Raw genomic sequence first — 24,744 nt, forward strand, 5'->3', positions numbered from 1 at the left:
GAGATGGAGAGACCCCGGGTGGAATCAGACCAGGAAGTACAAGTTTCTCTTTTCTCAAAGGCTAATCATTCTGCTGAGTTCTTGTGCAAGCCTTTCTGAGCCACCATTCCCCTGACTCATTCTTTCCATCATTCTAGATGGATATTACGACACCGCTGTTACATACCTGTGTCTTTCCCCCAGTGCTCTCCTGGACGGCGGTGCGGGACAGGGCAGTGGTGGCCACAAAACAAGAGAAGAATCCGGAGAAGATGTTGCTGATCCCAAAGGCAATGAATTCCTAAGAGAGAGACTGGATGGCAGTGATGCTACAAATCAAACCTTTGCAAGACCCTCGCCAAGTGTTTAAGGAAGAGCATTAAGAAAGCAAACTCTCAAGCCCGCCCTGCCTGGGAGTCCCAGTTTAATTCTTACCATTAAAGGTGCTTGGGGCCCTTGGAAGACATGGGGACTTCTGGCTCCATAGAGCCTAAGAGAGGCTTACACTGCTTTCAGTTGTTTTTAAGATTGACTGATCTTTTGCTCAAATGCTTATTTCACTTCCTGGTGAGTGGCATATCTGTAACTCTCACATAAAATATTTTCTCTGTGGTTGGATATTTGCTATGAAGTGTATTATGATTAGGAGGGCTATTATTCTTATTGAGTACTAATCATTTAACTGCTGTAATTGCTATGCTGTGTTTTCAGAAACCAACCGTACTTGCAGATTTGCAAGCAGTGGAAAATCAGCTCACCTGGTAAATGTATCAGATGCTACAAAAAACGTCCTGTATCTATTACAGGTATCAGATGCTACAAAAACTGTCCTGTATCTATTACAGGTATCCCCTGCTTTTCAAAAGTTCACTTTACGCCACTTGGCTTTTACAAAAGACCTATGTTAGTACCTGTTTTTGCTAACTGAAAGAAATCCCAAGGGGCTTTTCGCTTTTACAAAAAAGGGCGAAAAACATCTGTTTTGTAGCGAGCCCTTATAGAGGCAGCATGCCCCCCAAGTAGGGAGAGTGGCACCACCAAGCTCCTCCCCCGGGAACTACACTCAGCATCTCAGCATCGCGCCGCCATCGCTTTGAACTGTGTTGGTGAGCACCTGTGCTTCATCTAAATGGATTTTGTGCATCTGTTTGCAAGATGTGTCCTAAGGTAACTGCTTCTTCACTTTCCTGCCATTTCTGCTTAAGAAAGTTTTCATAGGAACGCTCTGCTTTTGGGTAGCAGGGGAAACCTGTAATTGCACAATAAACCACCTCAATTTAAAGTGGTCACAACTATTATCATTGGTGTTTGTTGCACTGTTTTGCCGTATTATAGCTGTCATTAAAAAAAAAATTACCAGGCGATACTAGATTACATGAAGAATTCTTATTCCAATCTAATATGCTAAGCTTAAATGTTATTTATGACCTAACTGAATTAACTTTTTAAAATTAGGATTACTTCAACTTATTTCTTAAAAAGTAAAGTGATGCATATATACTATTGATACTATGTGTAAAATAGACAACTAATGAGAACATACGGTATAGCATAGGGAACTCTAGTTAATGCTCCGTGGTGACCTAAATGGGAAGGAAATCCAAAAAAGAGGAGATATATGTATACGTATAGCTGATTCACTTTGCTGTACAGTAGAAACTAACACAAAATTGTAAAGCAACTATACTCCAATAAAAATTAATTTAAAAAAAAAGTAAAGTGATGCATACAGCACAGGGAATATAGCCAATATTTTCTAAGAACTATAAATGGAGTATAACCTCTAAAGCTTGTGAATCACTATGTTGTACACCTGAAACTTATATAATATAGTACATCAACTATACCCCAATTAAAAAAAAAATTGTTAAAAAATGTAAAACAAAAAAGAGATGTATCCAGCTAATACAACACATGGAGCTTGTTTGGATACTTAACCAGACAAATCAACTGTTTAAAAAAACTTTTTAAGATAATCTGAAAACTGACTAGATAGTTGATATTATCAAGGAATTATTGTTAATTTTTTTAGTTGTGATAATGATATTGTGGTTATACCTGAAAACTGACTGGATATTAGATGGTATTAGGGAATTACACCTAGTTTTTTAGATATGATGATGTATCACGATTGCTTTTTACATGCTTATCTTTCAGAGACATATAATAAAATATGGATAAAGAAACAGTAAAATATATTTTAAAAATTAAGTGATACAACATGCATATTTCAAAATAATTTCAAATTAGCACACACAGGAGAGAAACCAACTCAATAAAGAGGGGTGGAAGAAACCAATCCCTTCTTTAGCAGACAACAAAAATCTTTCCCATTTATGTTTTCTTCTTATTTTCAGCCCTACAAATCCAGTTCAGCAAAAGAGTGACCATACCTGGTTCCCATCGATGGTGTAATCATACTTGATGGCGTATACTTTTCCTACAGACACTGCAATGGCATAAGCGACCACAGCGATGGAAAATGATGCAGTCAGCATCTCAGAAAACAAACTCACAGGTGGAATCGCTGGAGGCAAAAACCTAGTGAGTTTTTAAATGAAAAATGCTGTGAAAATTTGACCATAATGCTCTTCCCCCACCTCACCAAATGCTCTATCAACCCAGCCACAAGTCAGAAATGAAAGGACTTGATCCAAGAGGGCAAGAGGTACGTGAGATGCATAAGTGGTAGCACCGGCTTTTACAGGTTTCAATCAGAAGTTGGTGCTATCTCACTGGCTGATTCCTTTGTCCCCTGTTTGAGAGCCTACAGATGCTGCCTTATCTACGCTCTGACAAGAAAAGCCTGTCATTACTGATTTTTTTTTTTAATAAATTTATTTATTTATTTTTGGCTGTGTTGGGTTTTTTTCGTTTCTGTGAGCGGGCTTTCTCCAGTTGTGGCGAGCGGGGCCACTCTTCATCGCGGTGCGCGGGCTTCTCACTGCTGTGGCCTCTCCCGTTGCGGAGCACAGGCTCCAGACACGCAGGCTCAGTAGTTGTGCCCCACGGGCCCAGCTGCTCCGCGGCATGCGGGATCCTCCCAGACCAGGGCTCGAACCCGTGTCCCCTGCATTGGCAGGCAGACTCTCAACCACTGCGCCACCAGGGAAGCCCCATTACTGATTTTTTAATACCATACAATCCCATGCTGTGCCATTTCACACATTAGTGTTTCTCCTTACACGATTTCATCTTAAAGGTCTTTGAATTTAAGATATCCTAGCCATAAAATGAGATTCACCCTGTACAAGGCGAGGTCAGGTCTGTTAAAGAGACAAAGAATGTAAGATGCTAAAAGAGCTAAGTGGAAAATCCATTCTAAGAGCCATGATATTTAAAATCTTCTTGAGTCCAAAAAAGATTAAATGTATGTAATTATCATAATGCTCCAAAGTCACAATGATTAAGACATCCCAACAGTTGCGAGATCAAACAGTTACTGTTTGACAAAACCAGAGCCACTCTACCAACTGTATAAAGAAATAAATCTACAAGTTTATAAGCCTGCAATTGTCCCCCGATATGAAAATCGGGGTGGGGGGTGGATTCCTTTCTTGTACCTATATCTTGATTACTATCCGTATGGTGTAATTCCAGAGGTCCCTGGCCAAAAAACAAAAACAAGAGCCAATCTCCCTGACCTACCTCACACCTGAAGTTCCTTTAATAGGAAACTATATTTTTTTCTGCCTATAATTAGAGGGAAGTAGTAAAGTAGAAATAAGATTCTTATAGAAAACAATAGAAATCTAGAGCCAGCTAATATCCTAATATTATCCAAATTAATATCCTAATCTAATATCCTAGAAACTGTTGAATCTACCTCTCTTTTTGTTGATACCGGAACTGGGGCCCAGAAAAGTGAAATGATCTGCTCAAGGTCATTTAGTAGGTCCAGGTATGAATGTTAGATATTAGATGATTTCCTGGGTCACAAGATCTGACTGACCCTCTTAGAGCCTGCTGGTTAAGAAAAAGGTTAGTGATGGGACTTCCCTGGCAGTCCAGTTGTTAGGACTCCGGGCTTCCCATGCAGCGGGCGTGGGTTCAATCCCTGGTCTGGGAACTAAGATCCCACATACCCTGTGGTGCGGCCAAAAAGTAAAATTTAAAAAACAAAAGACAATAACAAAAAAGGAAAAGGGTCAGTGAGAGAATGAGGGCTCCTCGTTTAGGTGAATCCTAGTGGGATACTCAGAAGCTGACCGGACTTGCAGAAATTGTATATTTGGCCAAGCAAGGGAGTAGGGAAGTAGGGCAAGTGGTCACAGTTTTGGGGACAGTGTCACTGGGCACTGAGCGATACTGACATATGGCATTGGCCCTCAATGGGACAAAAGGAAGCTGCCGGCGGCGGCCGTGCTTTTACTCCCTTATTGGGGGATTGACGTGGGGAGGGGATGAAGAGGTGGGTAGCACAGTGTTTCTCTTTGTTCCTCCTCCTTTCGTCCTACTCATCTTTCTCTCCTTTCCTTGCCCTTCTCCAATCTCTCCACAGCACCCTTTCTTTTTCAGGTTTGTTAATGTTATTAGACTTGGCTCAGTGCTATCAAAAAGTTGCACAAGACAAATGGGATCACTGCCCTTGGGGAGGAGCTTTGAGTCCTGGGGGCCAGGCAGGTTAGGTCAGCTGACCAATCACACCAGGCGGTCTGTCAGAGGATGCAGCTTGACTAACCCAAGAGCAAGAGGCTAGAGATCCATTCTCAGCAGGAGAGCAGCCAGGAAAGCTCTGGATAGGGTCAGAAGGGATCACGGAGGGCGGGGGTCCCCAAGCCCGGGCCACGGACCGGTACCTGTGCACGGAGCTGAGCGGCGGGCGAGCGAGCGAAGCGTCATCTGCTGCTCCCCATCGCTTGTAGTACCGCCTGAACCATCCCCCGCCCCACCCGACACCCCACCCCCGTCGGTGCAAAAATTGCCTTTCATGACACCGGTCCCTGGTGCCAAAAAGGTTGGGGACCGCTGACTTAGGGCAGCAAAAATGAGTTCCCTAAATCTATTAATAGAACATGGACTTATGGGACAGGGCATTTGCTATGGACCTCCTCTAAGAGTTACACCCTAGGAAGCCTGACAGCAGGGATCTATAAAATATATTATTTATGTAGCTGTTTATAACTACTCAAATAATCTAATTGTTAGAGTGAAAACGCCATAACTCAAATAGCCACACTGCATCTTTTTATCACTAAATTTATACCAGCATTAGGATTCACTATCAAAATGTTGATCCTCTAATGTAAAGTTTCCCAAACTTACCTGAACATTAGAATCACTTGAAGCCCGTTTGAAAAATATTAATTCCCAGGCCCCTCCTCTGGAAAGCCTGATTCCATAGGTTTGGGGTTGGAACTAGGAATCTGTGTTAATAAGGGCCTCATGTGATTCTTTAAAAAAAATGAGTTTGAGAAACACCAGAAAGGATGATATGTAAGTTAAGCCCCATGTAGTCAGATGTAATTTTTCTTTTTCTTTTTTTTTTTTTTGAACAGATTAGAAGAAATCATAAGATTAACCCAATGGCAAGGCAGCAGTTCCCTGTGGAATAAGCCCCGGGACTGAGCTGGCCTGAGGAGTTTCTATTAAGAGCATGAGAAACACTGTTACAGGTCCCTCAGCTGTTATTAAGGGAGGGGAAACCAGTACTTCCTAGTTATCTAACAGCAAGTCTAGTCATAGATGCTATAAGTTTATGTTACAAATGTAATAAACATTTGGGTTTCTTTTTCAATGTCATATGGTCGAATTATACTGTAGGGCCCTTGGTCCACTTTGCACTTTATGAGCGATCTCATTGGTGCTTTACAGCAAGTTCAAGTTGAGATTTCGGTGGTTTGTCACTCTCTTTGTGTCACAGGAGAACCTGCCAGGACCACAGGACTAGATGGTGACAGAAGTAGACAAAGAACCTTAGTTCTTTACTCTTTTACTTCATCAAACTATCAAATATATCAAACCTCCCTTAGAGATAATGCACTTTATTTATAGGCACAAATGATATAATTATTATCTAAGATGGATTAAACTAAATGGAGGAGAATTTAGGCCAGATGTCCCTTTTTCTTTAAGCAGATTGTTCTCAGTACAATAAATGTTACTAACCATGATTCTACAGTATGTATAGTATACTGTAATTGTATATGTGAGTTTAAATCAGGAATCTGGCGTTAAAAGTGCATGTCCTGCCACGTTTTAAGAACATAAAGAAAAAGAGAGAGCATATGCGGGTCGCTTTTAAACAAATGGCTTGATCTTTATCTACACACATACTGTTTATCTGATAGTTTGCACAAATGGATATTTCTTTAAGATCACACACAAATAAGACCAATGAAATGAAGCTTAAGTTTCATTTAAACAGAAAGCACTGACAATATATTAGTATTGCCTAAGAGGAACTCCATACTCACCCACTTGGGATGGACTTAACAATGCCAGCGTTATAGTTTTTTTCCAGGTCAACTCCATATGAAATGGCAGTAGCTATTATTGTCTGAAATAAAACAAAAGAGGTTAAAAAAAAAAGTCCATTTGTTTTAACAATTCCTTTCTTATCAAACTAATTAATGCTGAATTTTCTAATTACACATTCTACTTACCACAATCACTTCTATAGGAATAGGGACTGGGATTTTGTGTTTAAATCGATCATTTAATTCCTTAACTGCCATACAGATGATAATGGTGAGTAATCCAGCAATGAAATCAGCAAGATTAGTGTTACCAATATTTTGAAAAATCTCAATTAGAGTCTGTAAAAAGAAATTTTTTTATATACTTCCCATATGAAAAATCATATCATCATCAAAGAGCACTTAATTTCATGTAAAATTATAAAAATGTGTTGGTTAATATACAGACCATTGACATCCAATCTTTGCAATATATATACCAAGTTATTAATGATGGTTAACTTGAAGTGGTAAAAGTATGGGTGATTTCTGCTTTCTTATTTTTGCTTATCTGTATTTTTTACAATAAGAATGGGATATTTTAAAAGAAAATATATCATTATATACTGTCTTTTGCTTGCAGAAGGGCTTTAAAAGTTTATAGCTTAAGTGGTTTTACAGGTGCTATTAAGTGACCTAATTTTCACCATGTTGATATGTATTATTGAGATTAAAAACTGATAAACCAAAAGTCCCAGTTAACCAATATTTTAGGTAAAGCTCTTCACTAAACCTGAATGATACAGGTGAGAATAAAAATCCCTAAAATTCTTCATATGTAGATACATACGGACTAATCCATTCTTTATGGCAAAGAAAAGCTATTGAATTGATATATAGGTCAAATATAAATTTTTGGAAATTAATTTGGTACTTAGTTCAAACTTGAACTAAGGTGACTTAAATAAAACTAACTCTTTCCAAGTGGACAGACAAGACAGCTCAAGAAAAACTAGTTTTGTTTTGTAAATAGGAGGTTTCTGGGAATCAAGGGAGATTAGCAAGGAAGAATCCCGGAGGAGAACACTAATATCTTTGTTATAGGAACTTCAGTCCTGTAGAAGGCATGACTTTAGAAGGTATTCCTCAATTCTTCGAGACGACTAATCTCCCAGTGAAGGTTACCTTTCTTTGAATGAGTCCCTTTATAGATATATTTTTATATGAAGATAAAATATTACTTAAAATAATTATAACAACAATCTGGTAACAGTTATGTATAGTGCTCACTGAGTAATGTAGGAGTCATCTTGCCAGCAACCTCCACCTCTTTGGAAAACATTCAAGAGTAAGGGAATGAGAGGAGAAGCTACTGTGCAAGCAAAATACATGCCACCAAGTGCTTGAACAAGAGTTCGAGAATCTGACTTGTAGGAAGCCTCTTGGACTTTTCACTGCCTATTTTTGCCCTTGCTTTAAACACAATACTAGCACATTTACTTTGTCTGCTTTCCAGAGTCAGTAAAAATTGCTAGAGGCAGATACATTGATAGTAACAAGATGACGCAAGTGATAGCAGGGTGAAAAAGGAAAAAAAACAAAAAACAAAAAAAAAACTACTACCACAAGCAGACACAACTCAAGAATTTAAGGCATTTACCATAGCAGTAAACAGCCCTACACAACTCAGAGTCTTGAAGGTATTGCTGTCTGGCCCTTTACATAATCAGTTTTCTGATGATGACCGTGATTAATTCATGAGCTAGATATAATACTTCAATTAATTGTCTATACAATAAAGGTTTACTCTCAACGCAAGATGGAAATATTCAAACTTAAGAACAATCAGAATACCTATCCCAATCCTAAAAACTTTCACCTTAACAAAAGTGATCACTACAGGATTGCCATGTAATCTTTGAGAGTCACTTAGACCTTTGAAGAAAAAGCACCTGTGGTGTATTAAAAATGTAATATGAGTTGCAAAAACCAAGATCAGTTTATATTACACAATTGCATCAAACAAGGCATATGAATATATTAATTGCCTATACTGAGTAGTTATTCAGAATCTTTTTTTTTAATTTTTATTTTATATTGGAGTATAGTTGATTTTATTCAGAATCTCTTATGAAAAGTTCTACAATAGAAAGCTTGATCTATGTGGAAATAAAATTCACCCATATAAACTGAAGTAGTCAGATTATACTCAAAGATATAGAAATGAGACTTTAAGATAAGAAAGCACTGTAAAGTAATTCCAATTTAGTTTACTATTAAAGTACTTACTAAAATGTGTTTAAAATATGGATATACTTATGATTCCATATTTCAACCTAGTATTCTGACCAGTTCAAATCAAGGTAATGAAACTTTTCAGAATGGGTGATATTTTACTATATTTCCTACCATGCTTGGAGAATTTTAGAACCATTTCATTTACAGAATTTCTTCCTTCTGGGTATATGAAGCCTTAAGTTAAAAATTATACCTGATATTACATATGAGGAAATTCACTGGTTAACTTTTGGTGCCAAATTTATTTTAATTCATCTTATCTCTATGAATATAACAAATCCCTCATAATCAGCCCTTGCTGTCAGGCATTTCCTCCTACCAGAACTTCTGTTGCATATATAAGATCAACCCTTAAAATGTTACTTTCCTTTTATAATGGCTTCATTTTTACATACTGAAATAGATTCGAAGTAATGAATCTGATCAAGCTTAGTGGTAGCTTTCAAAACTCTCACCATCTGGGCAGAACTTTTCCATGTGGTCTTCCTCCTCATTAGGGGAAGAAATGGGGAGGTAACGTCAATTTAGTCAGCAAGCAGAAAGGCTTCCCTTGTCTATTGAGACAAACCATTCAGAGTGAACGGTAGGAAAACATAACCACTTTGAAATGGACTGTGTGATTTACTTACATGATTGAGTAGTTACCTGGTAGCTTGAGTATTACTAATTCTGAATTCTGCCAATTTTCCTTCCTGCCTCTTGTACCCAGCATCTCTGGCATTTGTAAACAAGTTTCTATTTTTCTTTCTTTCCCAATATTTCCTCCTCCCATTACTTATATTCATTATTTCCCTTTTTTTTGGAGGGAGGAGCAGGCAGGTGATCCAGAGCACAAGCTTATAACAAAAGGGATGTTAACTACATTCCAAGGACAGCATCTTACAACAATCTTACAGTCTTTCCTGGAGGAATCCACAGCTGCCCTGCATGTGTTGAAGGATTCTTTCACGAATAATCGCAACTGGTAATATCATAAGCAGAATTCTCTGTTCAGGTACTGAGTGGCTCATTCAACCCTTATGCAATTATTTCCAGACCTGCTGATTTTTTTTTTTTTTTTTCCAGAGGAGCAAGCTTATTTATATTCATCCTCACACAAGAATGATTGAAGTGTCTTTATCCAACTTGGCTGGCCTGGGAGGAATTGCTTGCAGAATTCTGTAACACATTCTAACCTGAGGCTTCAAGAATAATGTTCAACAGGACATAAGTCACATAATAGTTTAAAAACTATTTTTGACCTTGTTCTAGTGTTTCCTGGTTACTTTGCTCTCTGTTGAAAGTGGAGTTATTTGCAGCAAGCTTCATCTTAAACATAGTCCTAGGAGACCAGAAGGACTATTTCTGTCCCCTGTCTGCAGAAGTCCAGCAGCGGCCAGGGACCCAGGTCACCCATCGGCCTAGGCCTCCTGTGATCTGTGAGGATGCAGTCCTAGCGATGTTTACACGACGAGGCGAGCACACTCAGTCGGGGTGTCTTGGTGGATTCAGGAGTAAGTGGGTTTGTACAGGGAGTGAACAGTGCCTGGCACGTGGCAGGTTTCAATAAATACTTATTGAAAAGATGAACGGATGACAATGAAGGAATAAATGAATGAACAGTTAATGGAGAAAGTAGGAAAGCAAAAAAAAAATATGGTGTGTAGGGACTGCAAAAGTGAGACAGCCTCTCAGAAAAAGACAGTCAGAAGGTCTCAAAGCAAACCAAGGTCTTGGTAGGAAAAAAATCAACAATGACAGAAATAATGATGAATGAAAAAACAGCTGCTAATAGGCTGGGTCCTTGGGAAGTGAACAGTAAGTTCCATGAGGTCTGATCATCATGATCATGAAAATAACAATAATGAACTGAATTCTTACTATGAGCCTGGTATTGTACTAAGGGCTTTACACAAATTTTCATTTTTAATCCTCAGAATGCTAACAAGCAGCTACTCTCATTATTCCCATTTTACAGCTGACAACACTGAGGCTTAGAAAAGTTAAATATGACATGCCCAGAATCACATGGGTCATAGGTGGTGGAACCAAGACTCCAACTCAAGTCTATTGAAGTTCAAAGTCTATGATCTTAATCACTATGTTAAACTGCCTCCTCTACCTAGTCCCACTGCCTAGCACAGTATCTGGCCTGGAATAGGCACTCGGTATGTCTGTTGAATGGACAGAGTAATGTGGGATTATGGCACTGCTGTGAACCTGAGCAAATTCCTGTCCACCTCACTAATTTTTAGATATGTATGCATGGCCTTACATCATTTTAGAAGCTAATACATGGGTCATTAAAGGACTCAAACTCATTCTTAACGCTGGCACATTGTATTTGCCTTGTATCATTCTCCCCAAGCTAGGGTGACATCATGTTACTATTACCACCATTTTTCAAGCATTGATAACATGCTTTATACAGAACATACATTTAGATCCAAGAACTTTTTCAAATCTAATTAGTGTGATCTACATCCTTCTTTTGCATCTCTTTTGCATGTTGAATCATCTCTGAATCTAATGTTCCTCTTCATCTATAATTGCTGAGACATTTACATTATGCATTTTATGGACTCTCACAGTTAAAAAGGGCTTTAGAGATACATGTCCAATCATTTCACTTTATAAATAAAACAGAAAAGAAGCTTTGAGATGTGAAATAATAATTTCAAAATAACACTGTTTTTTTTGAGTACTTGTTATATGCCAGCCCCTAGGCCAAGTGCTTCTCATATATCCTTATTTAACTTAATTGGCAGGTATTACTACCAACTCCATTTTGCGGAGTAGGAAGTTGAGGCATGGTGATTTGCTCATGTAATAGTGCAAATAATAAATAATAGGGTCAGGATATGAATCCCGTTCATCCAAACTGAGCTTTCAGCCACTGCCCTATACCACGTGTCCAAGGTCACTTAGCTTAGCAGAGGCAAAATTGAGAATTGGGTTCAAGTCTGCTGCCTCCCAGGCCAGTCTTCACTGTAGCACTTTGTTTTCGTTACTATTTTTAAGAGCAATGATACTTCTGAAACCATTTTGATCAACTGAGAACAATGTTTCGCAAAATCTGCCTTTTTCAATGTCACCCCTGATTCTACTGCTTCTTTCAGAGAAGAATGTTTTCAGTGGCTCCCAAAGTATGGCACGGAGGAACGCACACTCTCCAGACTCAAGTTCAAGAGGAAAAGTGAGCCATCCCTGGATTAAGAAGCACCACTTACATAGATAATGGAGAGAATTCCATTATAGTTTTTGGTTGAAACATTGAGGACAATCTTTAGCTGTGAGACCAACACTTGGAAGGCAGCAGCTGTTGTGAAACCACCAACCAAAGGATCTGCCAGGTACCTCACTATGAATCCAATCTGCAAACCTCCAAATATCAACTAGAACAAGAAGAAGGAAGGAAAAATTAAATGTTTGCCTGGGAGAAGGATCAACCCTTTTGAACTATTAATGAATTAAACTTAACACCAATTAAAACTCTGGTAGCCTGCCGATAACACAAAAATACTTGTAGGAAAGAAATCTGAATTTCTTAATGCCCTCTCTCCTCCACCACTCTAAAATTTGAAAACCATGTGTAGTACGAACTTTAAAGTATTTCTAGATATGTAATAAGAAAAGAAAAATTCATGTAGCTTATTTCTGTGACTTGCAGTTTCCATGGCTCTGCTCACCAGAACATTTTTTTCTCTTTATGGGTTCTGGCACATTTCCCTTCTCTTACTCTCATTTAAATCACACATGTTCTTCTGCCTTTTTTTTTTCTCTCTCAGACTTTGATGATTAAGTGAGCCTTAATAAGTGGGGGCTTGCTGATTATTTTAGCACCTGACCTAAAACAATATAACTTAAAAAATAACTTTGAGGGGTCGGTAAATTGATTTGTTTTGCTTTTAAAAGAATCTTTAAGTCCACATGCTTTACAGTTAATTCTTTCAAATACAAATCATGCCAATCTATATATTCCTTGTAAGCCCGTTACCTGTATGATTCCAACCAAAAGAGTAAGGGTGCTCGCAATCAATACTCTTGCTGCATCTCTAGCTGCAGAGTCTATCATGGTGGTATTCAGTGTAGTTCCATTACTGCTGGATACGAGAAAGTGTTCGTCGGGGGCCATGCTCAGAACAACAGATCCCACCATTAAACTGACCACTGGGAAAGGTCCTGGGGAAAAAAAGTCTCTTATCAAGTAACAATTATTAATCACTTGTAAATCAACTATACCTCCATAAAAAACTTTAAAAAATTATTATTATTAATTGCAAATGTTTAGGCTCAACATGTCTACGTAGGATTAGAAAGATGTGTGAAGTAATTAGCTGTGATTGGGAAAATACTGTTTGTTCACCAAAAAAAGCTAAAAAGTAGATGCTTCAAGGCATTCATGACCCAGAAATGAGCAAGAGAGACATGTAGGTGGGTCATTGTAATACAGCTTTCAGGCTGCTTTGTAAGTACACAGGTAGGGTGTCTAACCTATCTGTGTGTGATCTTCATGTATCTGGGTGGGGACATGGGGGGGTGGAGGGAGGAGTTGTCAAGAAAGGTTTCCTGGCAGAAATGGCATACTAGCTGAGTCATTACTTGTTCCATCTTATTTTTATTCCATGTAAGTTCATTTCCTAGAGCATCCAACGTCCTGATCTCTGTGGAGATAAGGACCTTGATCAATATCACTTGATCAAAATTAGGTTAAAGAAATAGCAAAGGGCGTATAGAGTTTCTCTTTTTCTCTTTCCAAGACAAATTTTTTTATATCAAATGCCAGTCTGTAAGATTCTATGTTTCAAAAGTACTTTTCTTTCAGCAGCTGCTCCATTCACTACTGATGTTTTTATCCATGATGATGATGATCCTATCCTTTGATCATGGAAGGCTTTAACAGCTGGGAGGGCTCAGTACCAAAATCCAGTAACCCGGAGTGTCTAAATGTATAGAACACCAAAGAGAAAAAAATCAGCTTCTGTGTTCCTCACCTCGTCATGCATTTGATACTGATCTACTCTCCCAGGTGAGAAAGTTCTTTTAGTCAATAACCTCATTCTGATCTCCTTTTATAGACAAGGCAATATGCCAGACACTGGGGGAAATACAACGAAGGATAAGGATATGGGTTGGGGATATAGTAGTAGATGGCTGCATTTGTTTCAAAAGGATTGCCCAGGTAGACATGTCTAGCCAGCAGATGGATGTAGGCGAAAAGTTATCTCAAGTGTAAATGTCAACGTTGCAAAATAGCATTAAAACACTCATTTACTAGAACATTTTAGCAGAAGAAAATTCAAATTTTAGGAAGTTCAGGAAATAAATCTATTTTGGGCCATACCAAGAAGGACAGCCAAGCTCAGTTTCTAAATTGTTTTGGCATGATTTTGCCAGTCTTCCAATATTAGTGACTTAAAATAAGTATGCTCTTTAATAAGACAATGAATATGTATTTGATGAACATAATTTAGTAAAAGCTAAGTTAATCTAGTAAAATAGCAGGTTCAGAACCTCTTGAAGATTTTCTTTCCCTTGTCATTTTTTATTTTAGAACACTTTCTAAATATAGAGTCAAACTTATTATATTTTTGAAAAGCAAAACATGCTAAGATTTGAAGGTAGGCTACAATTTTTTAACAATCTTTCAATTTTCTCCTCTTCATTAAAAAAAAGGGGATTAAGTGTAAAACTTACACTTTACACTTAAGAACCATTGCATCATTGAATAGGAAAAGCGGGCAAAACACTGATGCCCTATCTCCCTAGAAAACATTAACAAAGATATGGAAGCAGAACACACATAATATAGCCCAAACACGTTAAATGTGAACAGATAGAATTGTATATGCTTATAATTACCAACTGAGATGTGTCTTGATGTTCCGAAGATAAAGTATGTCAGGATAGGAAAAAAAGCAGAGTAGAGACCATATCCAACAGGAACAGCAGCTAGTAGAGCGTACGCCATGCCTGAAAGTACATCCAAAATGATCAAATTCAGAAACAAAAGTTATGCTTTATGTCTACTGAACAGAGAAAGGCCTTTTCATAGATCTCTTCAACTTACAGCTCATTCTGAGTGATTTCCTTACTATGCTAGGATGCAGAACATGATTCAAATCAGCTGGGATAATGATTGCAGCTCACATATCACCTGCTCAAAGGAGCGGACTCAACTGATCAGTAGTTCAATCATCAGGTGAGTGGAAAAAGAAAGTCAAGTCAGTTGTTGATTAAAAACTTGATCAATTCAGTTCAAAGGCTCAGGCTGGGTTTGTCTGAATTCAGTGTTTCAGTGTTGTGAGGAACACAGTCATTTTTGCCCTGCCCTTTCTCCTTTCTTGTGGGGGAACAGAAGTTAGATCCAAACAAAGAAAAAAATCTGACCTTTGTACATAACATAGGCTCTCCACTAAGAAATCAACACCTTCGCTAGGCTATCCCAAGTGGCTTCTGGGTCCATGAATGTCACACTGTATGGAGAAATCTCAACCTTTCTGTGTACATGGCAGTGGAAGACAATAATGCGTTGGCTTTTTGTTTGTTTGTTTGCTTTTTGCCTTAAACAACAAACATCTATTTCTCACAGTTCTGAAGACTGAGAGCTTCAAGATCAAAGTACCAGCAGTTTCAGTGTCTGGTGAGGGCTCTCTTTCTGGTTTGCAGATGGCTGCCTTCTTGTTGTATCCTCACATGGCACAGAGAGAGTGAGCTCTGGGCTCTTCCTCTTTTTATAAGGGGACTCTACCTGATTACCTCCCAAAGGCTCCCACCTGCAAATATTATCACACTGGGGATTAAGGCTTCAAGATAAGAATTTTGGAGGAACACAAACATTCAGTCCATAGCACTTTCCTTCTCCTGTGGGTTTTTTTTGATTAAATACTTCTTAGGTAGTCAGCACATCTTACTCTGTATTACCTCCCTACATTTTACTCACTCACAGTGAGAGAAAATCAAGCCCTTTGACCTTTGGGTCATTAATAAAGGATTACATTTATAACAGTAAAAAAAAAAAGTGGCAACAACGTAAATATCTTGGCCTCTGAGTGCCCAAAATTATTTATTGAATGAATGTCTCAAAACAGGGAAGTGGTTAACTAAATTATACTGTAATTCTATGAAATGAAGTTGATGTGCTGCATAGAAATAATTTACTACTAATAATTTACCTATCTCTAGTACAATAAAGTGCATATAAGAAATAAGTGAGAAAAGGCAGGATTCAAAATAGCGATCAGGGAATTCCCTGGTGGTCCAGTGGTTAGGACTTGGCACTTTCACTGCCATGGCCCAGGTTCAATCCCTGGTCGGGGAACTAAGATCCCACAAGTGAGTGGCGCAGCTAAAAAAAAAAAAACACACAAAATAGTGATCAGTTTAAAAATAGGAAAAGATTTAACAGAATTCAGGTATGCAAAGACTATAATATAATAAACACCCATGTACCCAGCCTCTAGCTTAAGAAATAAATTATTGCCAGTACAGTTGAAACTCTCTATATACTCTTTCTCATTCACATCGTCTTTCCTCCCTCCACCCTCAGGAATCAACCACTATCTTGAATTTAGTGCTTATCATTCTCAGACATTTCTTTATACCTTTACATAGATATGCATTTATGTGTCTAGTAGGATATTTACTAAAATATGGGTTTAGTGGGTTATCTATATGCTAGGATCAAAGGAGACTTCTCATTTGTTGAAGAGGTATTTTTTTCGTGTTCCTTATATGTATTTTCTGGTTTCCCACAATAAACATTCATTCATTCAGCAACTATTGATTATGTACCCTCCACGTGCCAGGCACTGTTCTAGGTTTGGGGGAATATGGGAGTGGACAAAACAAAGTCTCTGCCCTTAGAGAGTTTGCATTCTAGAAAAATCTGTATTACTGATGCAAATGTTTTCATATATAAATTACAACAAGGAATTGCAATAAACACTCACCCCAAGAGCATAGAGTAGAAAGGTGAGGCCACAAAGGGAAGACAAGAAAAGGAGCAAAAACAAAAGCAAAAAAAAAAAAATTTTTTTTAAATATTCAAAAATAAAAGAAAGAGCAAGGAATGAAAACAACCTATTTCCTATGTATTTTTTTCAAGTCTTTCTCAAACTTCCACTTGCCTAAACTGGGCTCTGCAGTCCTTACAGGCCTGGAAAATGGGGGCTTTTTCAGTTTTCACATAGTATCCTATTTCGGGACAACTGCTACTCAGATATACTGTAATCATATTATAAGGGAATTTGGTACAACAGTTTTGAAATTATATAATTTGTAAAGAAATCCAAGCCATTGATTTAAACTATGGAATCTCTTGTGTTGGCACCCTTCCTGTGTAGGATCATGGCATGTATTGATAAAGGTGGTGCTAGCAAACATTTGGAAGCATCTAGAAGGCAAAAGTATCCATAGAAAGTAGAGAGCAGGTTCCCCATACGTACGAATAAAAATAGCACTAAAAGGGCTGCATTGATTTCTTGCTGCCTAGTGGGGACTTTTTTGTTAATAATAAAAGTAAAAAAGATCCCATGATCCTTAGCATTTCTGGCTTCTCAGTAACTCCGATGAGTTTTTCCCCACCCCTCAGCTGCCCAGCCAGCGATTATATTGGTTATATCGTGGACTTTGCCATCCCTAGAAACTGCAGCACCACCTCTGAAATCTCAACGTTGAGCCTCCTGCTCTCCACCTACAGCCACCTAGCCTCTCCGCTCACCTACTCCAGAATCCTTACTGCAACATTTCTTTGTCCTCAGGAGGCTTCTAATCCATGAGTGGATCCACTATCCTTGGTACCCTCTCATCTTCACTTGCCTCCTTGTCCATAGAATTTTCAGAAATACTCTGAACTTCCTGGCTTCACTCTCTCTCTCCTTCCCCTGTCTTCTCTGGTAAAGCCCCAGTCTGGCCAAACCCAAGCATCACCCTATTCCATGCCAGGATTCAAGCAGCTGGATAACTGAACTAAAGTTCTCTACATTTGGGCTGGCCAGTTTCACATAAATTTCATGATCCAGATGGGAACTCCAAACTGCCTGGCCATCCAATTTCATTTCCTCAGGAAGTGTGCTTTTCCTCACCCCAAGATAGCTACTCAGACTTCCCCTACTTCTCTCAAACTCCCCATCCCCCTTCTCTATACAGACACTGTTTAGAGATGAATCCTAGACTTCATCCAAAACAGGGACTCCATGAGATGCCTATTGGCTTTTTACCAAAATTTACAATCTCTCTGCATCTGCACAGTTTTGTCTGTTTTTCTCCTTTGAAAATGGAGGAAAAATACCCCACCTATCTTTAAGGAGCAGCCCTCCCACTTCTATCCTTGAACTGATCTACACTTGCCCCTTCTTGTCACTTTTACTTGTTTCTCCTCTACCTCATGGACCACAGATCTCATGGTCCACTGGGTCACATCTGTGTTCTAGTACCTCCTATACTAAAAGAAAAATAAATCCTCCCATCACTTTATCTTTGCCTTTTATGCCTCTGGTTACAGCCATTTCTCTACTCTGCTTCACAGCAAACCTTCTTAAAAGTATTGTCTGTGTTCCATCACCAAGAGCATTCCACATTACAGACCCCTCTATCCTTTAAAAAAAAAAAAGAAAGAAAGAAAAGAAAACAACGCCTCTCTTGGCTTCTGACCTCACATTCCTCAGATTGTTCTTTTTCTCTAACTTCCTGAGCCCAACGTCCTCATGTTTCTTTGTGGTCCCTCCTCATCTCCCCGACCTTTAAGTACTCCAGCCCCGTTCTCCTCCCCATCTGCCCTTTCTCCCTAGGTAGTTTCAGGCATTCCCACTCCTTTAAATATCACCTCCAAAGTGATGCTTTCTGGACTTTTATGTCTAGCCCAGACCCCTCCAATGACCTTCACACTTCTAGTATCTCCAACTCCATATTTGGCCTCTCAAATGTGGCATGTCCAAAAGGAAATGCTTGGTTTTCCATCCCAATCCTGCTCCTCAGCCAGTTCCAATCCATCAGTATATTATCTGTGATTCCTGCTCCAAAATACATTTCAGGGGACTTCCCTGGTGGTACAGTGGTTAAGACTTCTCACTTCCAGCGCAAGGGTTCAATCCCTGGTCGGGGAACTAAGATCCACATGCCTTGCGGTGCAGCCAAAATATATATATATTTATTTCAGATCTGTGCAGCTCTCTCTAATCTCCTGCTTGATTGGCTTCAAGCCGAACCATCTATCCTCAGGGCTGGGACTGGGGAGAGGCAAGCGAGCAAGCGAAGTGCCTGGGGCGCATTATTGAAGAAGGCCCCCAGAGAGTGACTCATTTACCGCATCTTAATCCTGGCCCTGTCTAACCTTATCTCCTCCTGTTCACTGCCCCCAGCCCGCCCCCTCCTCCACCCACACTGGAATTCTTCCCGTTCCTCCCTTGAAAATACTATGCTCTTTTTGACCTCAGGGACTTTGCACCTGTGCCTGGTACACCCTTCTTTCTGCTCCTTACACGGCTGTCTCCTTCCCATCCTCCTGACCCTGATTAAATTTCACCCCCTCAGGAAGCCTTCCTTGACCATTCTAACTAAAATAAACACTCCATCCCCAAATTCATCCCTATTCAAGCCTATTTAATCCACCATAATAGATATCACAATCTGTAATTATTTTTCTGTTTATCTGCTTATTTAATTCCTCTGTCTCCCACTTAAAATGAGCTCCATGAGGTCAGTACCCACACATGCCTGTCAGTAAACCACTGAATCCCCATGGCTGGTCTACATATATTATTAGATGAATGAATGATGATGAATGATGAATGAACATATGAATGAACCAGGTTGACCTCCCAGAAATTCACCTTACAAAGAGAACTTCATAGAGATAATGTTTCTGGAAAGCGTATCAGTCATAAAGTGAGGAACTGCATCGTTTATAAATTAAGATCCTAGGAATTAGACTATTAGACAAATTAGACAAATCCCAGCTCTCCCACTTACCAGCTCCATGACCTTGGACAGGATGCTTAATAAATGAAACTAAAACTAAAGTTAATTCTTATAATATACTTGTCTATGAACACTTGGGGGACACAGCTTGAAATAGCATTTTTCATACATAAAGATGATTCATTATCAGGAATGCAATTCAGTCCTCTTTAGTAAATGTTTACAGGGCCACCTATTTTGTGCCAGTCTCATGCTAGGCACTGGCTAAACAAATATGAATTAGACAGTTCCTGTCCCCCAGGAGCCACAGGGCATTGCCATGCCACAGCTATTAGAGTCCACTGTGTACACAGCAGTTGGCATCATTTAACGTATGAACCGCACCGCTCCATCCAACTCTCCCATCCACCTTTGTGATTGAAAACATGGTTGACCAGGCTGTGGCTCCGCACTGGGGCCACAGAACATCTTCCTTCTCTGTGGGCATCTCCCTGGCCTGCTCTGAATAATCCTGAGAGCTCTATAGGCAAATTTTGGCTCATGGCATTGCTCAACCACTATTACTAACTTCTGAAATAGCCATCTCTCTACACACATTTCTACCCCACCCTACTTCCCATCACTTGGCAAACTGAGACTTAACCTTCAGGGAAACAGCTCTGATGACTCCTCCTCTAGGAAGCCATTCCCAGTCTCCGAAGGCTGGGTTGAGTGCCCATGTGTGCACTCCCTTCCCAAGCAATGTTACCCCTGCTACGGTTGGTCCTTCCATTGAATTGTTATCTTTCTCCTCATTGGACTATGAGCTCCTTGAAAGCAGGTGGTGCATCTTATTCATGTCAGAATACCTAGTGCCTGGCACCTACTAGATACTCCATAAAATGGTAATAAATAAATGAGATTTCTGTTTTCATGGTCCAGAAGCTTTGTAGAGTTGAGGTGAGGGCAGAAGCAAGATGATGGGGGTGGAGGACAAAGGAGAATGCCCATAATGCTATTCACCAGCTATGCAATAGATTTCCAAGATGTTCATGGAAATGCGGCATAAAGGCAGTTTAAAAAATGTCCTGTGTTGGGAAATTTTGCCAGAAGATTAAAATACGGGGATGGATTTAAAAGGGGGAGGGGGAGGTAAGGGGAGAAAAAGCCACTTACGTGTAGTCCAGGCTAAAATACGTCCTTCCCTTTCCCTTAAGTCAGTTTCAAACTGCAGGTCAAGACCATGTATGCAATGTAAGATAATTTAACGGGCTACAATCATCATTTAAAAAATATAAGCAGAATAGAATAGGACAGAATAGAAAATATCAGAGTGTATCACCTGTAGTGAGGGTAAATACTATTTCACAAAGCTTGAGATATGTGTGTATAGATCATGATGTAATACAGATTTCTTACTGTGAGTTCTGATCAGTGAAAATTGGGAAGCTGCTGCTTAGGCGACAGGGCTCTACTTGGAGCCATGCAGCTAAAGAAGCAGCAGGGCTTCCCCCGAAGAGAACTCCAAGGAAGAGGAGCAAGAGGGGAATCTCACCACTAAGGGGCAGACTCTGGAGGAAAGATGAAGGCTGTGAAGGGTGAGCAAGCCTTTGTTGCAGACCCATGGGAGCGAGGGGAGAGTTAGGAACAGCTGCTGGAGACTGCAGTTCTCCATCACTTGGGAGCTAGTCCGCCACCATCTTACCTTGCAGTGTCCCCACTAGCCCAGTACTAACTCCCGAAATGGTATCATTAAGCAGCCATTCCTTGATCCGGTATTTGGGGAGCCAGTCCAAGATGGGCAGGAGGGTCTTCAGCACACCAAGGGTTCTCTTTCTTGAACAACTGTCAAAAGGCAAGAAAACTGGACTTGCAATCCAATCTCCATCACAGCCCACTGCAAATCACAAAGTGCTTACCATGTCTTTGCCAAGAACTCTATTTACCCTTTTAAATGCACTGTACTAGAAAACACAGGATTAAGTGTTCCCTCCCCTCTCCCACCTTCTTAATCCTCTGAGAAAATATCCCTAAACAAGAACCCATTTTCTGGTCCAGCCCCAGACTGATCAATGTGGAGTCTTTAAATGGAGATTAATTTTTGGACTTCTAACCCAGGCACTTTCTTCTTCTTCTCTTTTTCTTTCAAGAAACATAAACAAACTCTGTATATTTTGGCAATAGGAGCATGGAGCCAGTTTTTACAACTCTTAACATGATGAATCTGTATCTTGCTGCACCTTGCTGTCTAGATTTTAAAATTCAACAACCTATAGGTAAAAGAAGAAACATATTAAAAGTAGGTGAACACTATTTGACTCCTGATTCAAGTAAATTATTTTAAAAAGTATATTTATGAGACAATTTAAAAGTTTTGACTTAAGTTTTTATATTAAGGAATTTTTTAATTTTTGTGTGTGATAATGGAATTGTGGTTGTTATTTTTTAAGAGTCCCTAAAGATATATACAGACAAAACAAAAAACAAAAAAAAACAAAAAGAAACACCATATGGGACTTACGTTTAAAAAAAAAAAGTGGAGCGGGGCAAGTATATGGTGAAACAAGATTAACTTTGAGGCGATCATCTTTGAAGCTGGGTGATGGGTAAAAACATGGGAGGGGGTTCATTACACTACTATGCCTACTTTTGAATGTGTTTGAAATGTTTTATAATGAAAGGTTTTTTAACAGAAAGAAAATCTAGCAGCAGCTGATAGTTCCCTTTTTGTTTGTGATATCTACTTACGGGTGTCTCGTTTGGGTTTAGAGATTGATGGAGGTTCTTCTCGGGGGGCCCTACTGCCTGACAGTGGACAACTCGGAGCGCGACGCGCTCTGTGTTCGCGCCTTCATTTCGTGTCTCTGAGTGGCATCCGTCCTAGACGAGTTTGGGGCTTTCAAGGATTCTTGGTCAGGTGACGGGTTACCCATCACCTCTCTGTAATCGAGCACCTTGCTCTCCCTCTCTCCTCAGCCTAGCCTTCACAAGAAGGCCGTAGGGGCCCGCTGTACCCCAAGGCGCACTCCAGGTACCCTCAAGAGAGGAAAAGGAGATGCGGCTCCCCGAACACACCCTCTCCAAAGATGAGTTTCCGAGACTAGGGTCGATTCGGGCCGAGAATGATAGAGCCACCCTCCCAACGGGAGGGCCAGAGTCCGTGAGCTGACCGAAGCAGGGTCGACCCTGCAGGGCGGCGCGGCATCCCACACTCCGCCGCCGGGCACGCCCGTGGGTCGGCGCGCCCGGATTCCCGGCTTCACTGAGCCCCGCGCCCCGCCCGCCGCGGCTGCTACCTGCAGCCCTTGGCCAGGCTCTCCCGCAGCGTCTTGCGCTCCTGCAGGCGCCGCTCGTACTGCTGCTGGAAGGCGAGCTCGCTGTAGACCGGCCGCGACACCACGTAGCTGCAGCTGTACTCGGGGAGCGGCGGCGGCTCCAACCTGCCGCCCGGCCCTGCCATGACCTGCGAGGCGGAGGACGACGAGGAGGGAGGAGATGGAACGAGGGAAGAGAAGAGGCGGTGAAGACCGCCCGTTAGCCGCCCCCGGCCGGCCCCACCTGTTGCAGCCGATCCCCGAGAGCCTGGTCCGCGCGCTGCCGCCCTCTGCGCCCGGGCCCGCCGCCCCCGGGCGCGCACCTCCAGCCTGCAGGGGGCCCTGAGGACCTCTGGGTCCCGAGCCTGCACCTGCCGCCCGGCGCAACCGGACTCTAATAAGAGAGTGAGCCCGGCTCTGGGGGGCGGCGGGAACCCGACCCAGTCCCCTCAGATGGGCAGCCAGGGCGCTGTCCGCGTCCTGAAATCTCCCCAAACCCGGGCTGGGGCCCGCGGCGCGCAGGGGGCAGGAAGGGGGACCCTGTGAACGTCCCTCTCTCCCCGCACCCGACCCAGGGCGCAGCGCCAGGCGCGCCCTGGGAAAGAAGCACAACCCCCGGGGCCGGGCGTGGAACCCTCAGGCCATGCTCCCCTAGTCCCGAGGCTTCGCGCGCGCTGCAGGCAAATTCCAGCAGCCGGGCGCGCTCTCCCGGGGACAGAACTTTGGGCGGGTGGAGCAGGTCTCACCCCTCGGCCTGTTTTCCTAGCTTTTTTCTCGCACTCAGCTTCTCAGAAAGAAGGCTGTACTGTCCCCTGCCCGGCGGCTCTGTGTCCCCCCCCCCCCCCACTAGTCCCATCCCCAACCAGCGATGCCTCCCCGGGAGTTAAGCCACGGCGGGGTGGGGTGCGCTGCATCTTCAGCGACGATCTCACCTGCTCCGGCTCAAGTCCGGCCCGGAATGCCCCCGGGACAGCCGTTCCGCCGCCTTTATAGCGCTCGCAGAAGGCAGTGAGACGTTTTATTTATGGAGCAACAGAGACACCTTAGTCCAAAAGAGGGACACACAGGCAGCGGCCTTTTCCCCACCTATCCTACCGGGAAAAAAAAAAGTCTACCCCTCCCGAATTCTTTCCCTTTCCCGAACCAGGAAGGCTAAGAATCTTACTGGCTGTCACCCAGAGGCCACCCGAATCCTCACTCGCGCCCTAATTACTAACGTGGGTTACGAGGTCAGGGGCGAGACAGCCCCTGGGGAATTTGTTACGGAGAGCAGAGCCCAGCATGGAAGAAGAGGTCAGCTATTGCGGGGAACGCTGACCTTGACCCCTAGGTTGTATGAGTCCGGAAGCTCCAAGGTCTGGCACGCGGCTCTCATCCCAGGTGGAGAGGAGGAAAGGAGCAGTGGCCAGTTTTGCATTTAATAAGACTGGATTTCTAAAAAGTCTTTCTTTAGAAGTACCCAGTGGGTGGTGGTTATAGAGAGTTCATAATTTATTCATAAATCTTAGATACGAACTTTTCCGTGTTTGTGTGTATTTCACATCACAATAAAAATCAAGTGCCCAGCTGGCCCCTTTTCTTACCTGACTGACTCTTTGGTTCTTTTGATGTTTCTTCTCGTTCATCTGAACAGTCAAGGAGGGAATAAACTGGACTAAACAGGAATCAAGACTAGAAGAGAGTGAGTGGGGAGTGGGATGTATCCTACCTAATCAATGTTTTGTCTTCTGCTGGGATGAGTCTTGCTAAAACCGACTAATACGGGTTAAGATGAAGGGAAGGAGAGTTTGGTAAACAGGAAGATTCTCTCCTGATTATCAGTAAATGCAGAAGACGCTCTAAAATATGGACCTTCTGGACACCAGCCTTCAGTTACC

General features: G+C 41.3%; 1 protein-coding gene and 1 non-coding gene across 2 annotated transcripts in view; one reads left to right on the forward strand and one right to left on the reverse strand.

The window, feature by feature from the left end:
* Window positions 1-23,013, reverse strand: part of SLC26A4 (solute carrier family 26 member 4) — a 46,977-nt gene extending 23,964 nt beyond the window's left edge. Inside the window, exons 1-9 of the mRNA XM_068549914.1 lie at window positions 22,850-23,013; window positions 21,259-21,398; window positions 14,517-14,627; window positions 12,652-12,836; window positions 11,885-12,049; window positions 6,585-6,737; window positions 6,396-6,478; window positions 2,373-2,520; window positions 167-280 (exon numbers count right to left, since the gene is read on the reverse strand). Of these exons, the coding sequence (XP_068406015.1) occupies window positions 167-280; window positions 2,373-2,520; window positions 6,396-6,478; window positions 6,585-6,737; window positions 11,885-12,049; window positions 12,652-12,836; window positions 14,517-14,627; window positions 21,259-21,398; window positions 22,850-23,013 (1,263 nt within the window). The remainder of the gene's footprint in view (window positions 1-166; window positions 281-2,372; window positions 2,521-6,395; window positions 6,479-6,584; window positions 6,738-11,884; window positions 12,050-12,651; window positions 12,837-14,516; window positions 14,628-21,258; window positions 21,399-22,849) is intronic.
* TRNAE-UUC (transfer RNA glutamic acid (anticodon UUC)) lies at window positions 15,904-15,975 on the forward strand. Its single transcript has one exon. It is a non-coding gene; the product is annotated as a tRNA-Glu (tRNA).
* Window positions 23,014-24,744: the final 1,731 nt, after the last annotated feature.

This window comes from Eschrichtius robustus, chromosome 8 (assembly GCF_028021215.1).
Source record: "Eschrichtius robustus isolate mEscRob2 chromosome 8, mEscRob2.pri, whole genome shotgun sequence".
In the NCBI taxonomy this organism is placed as follows: Eukaryota; Metazoa; Chordata; class Mammalia; order Artiodactyla; family Eschrichtiidae; genus Eschrichtius; species Eschrichtius robustus.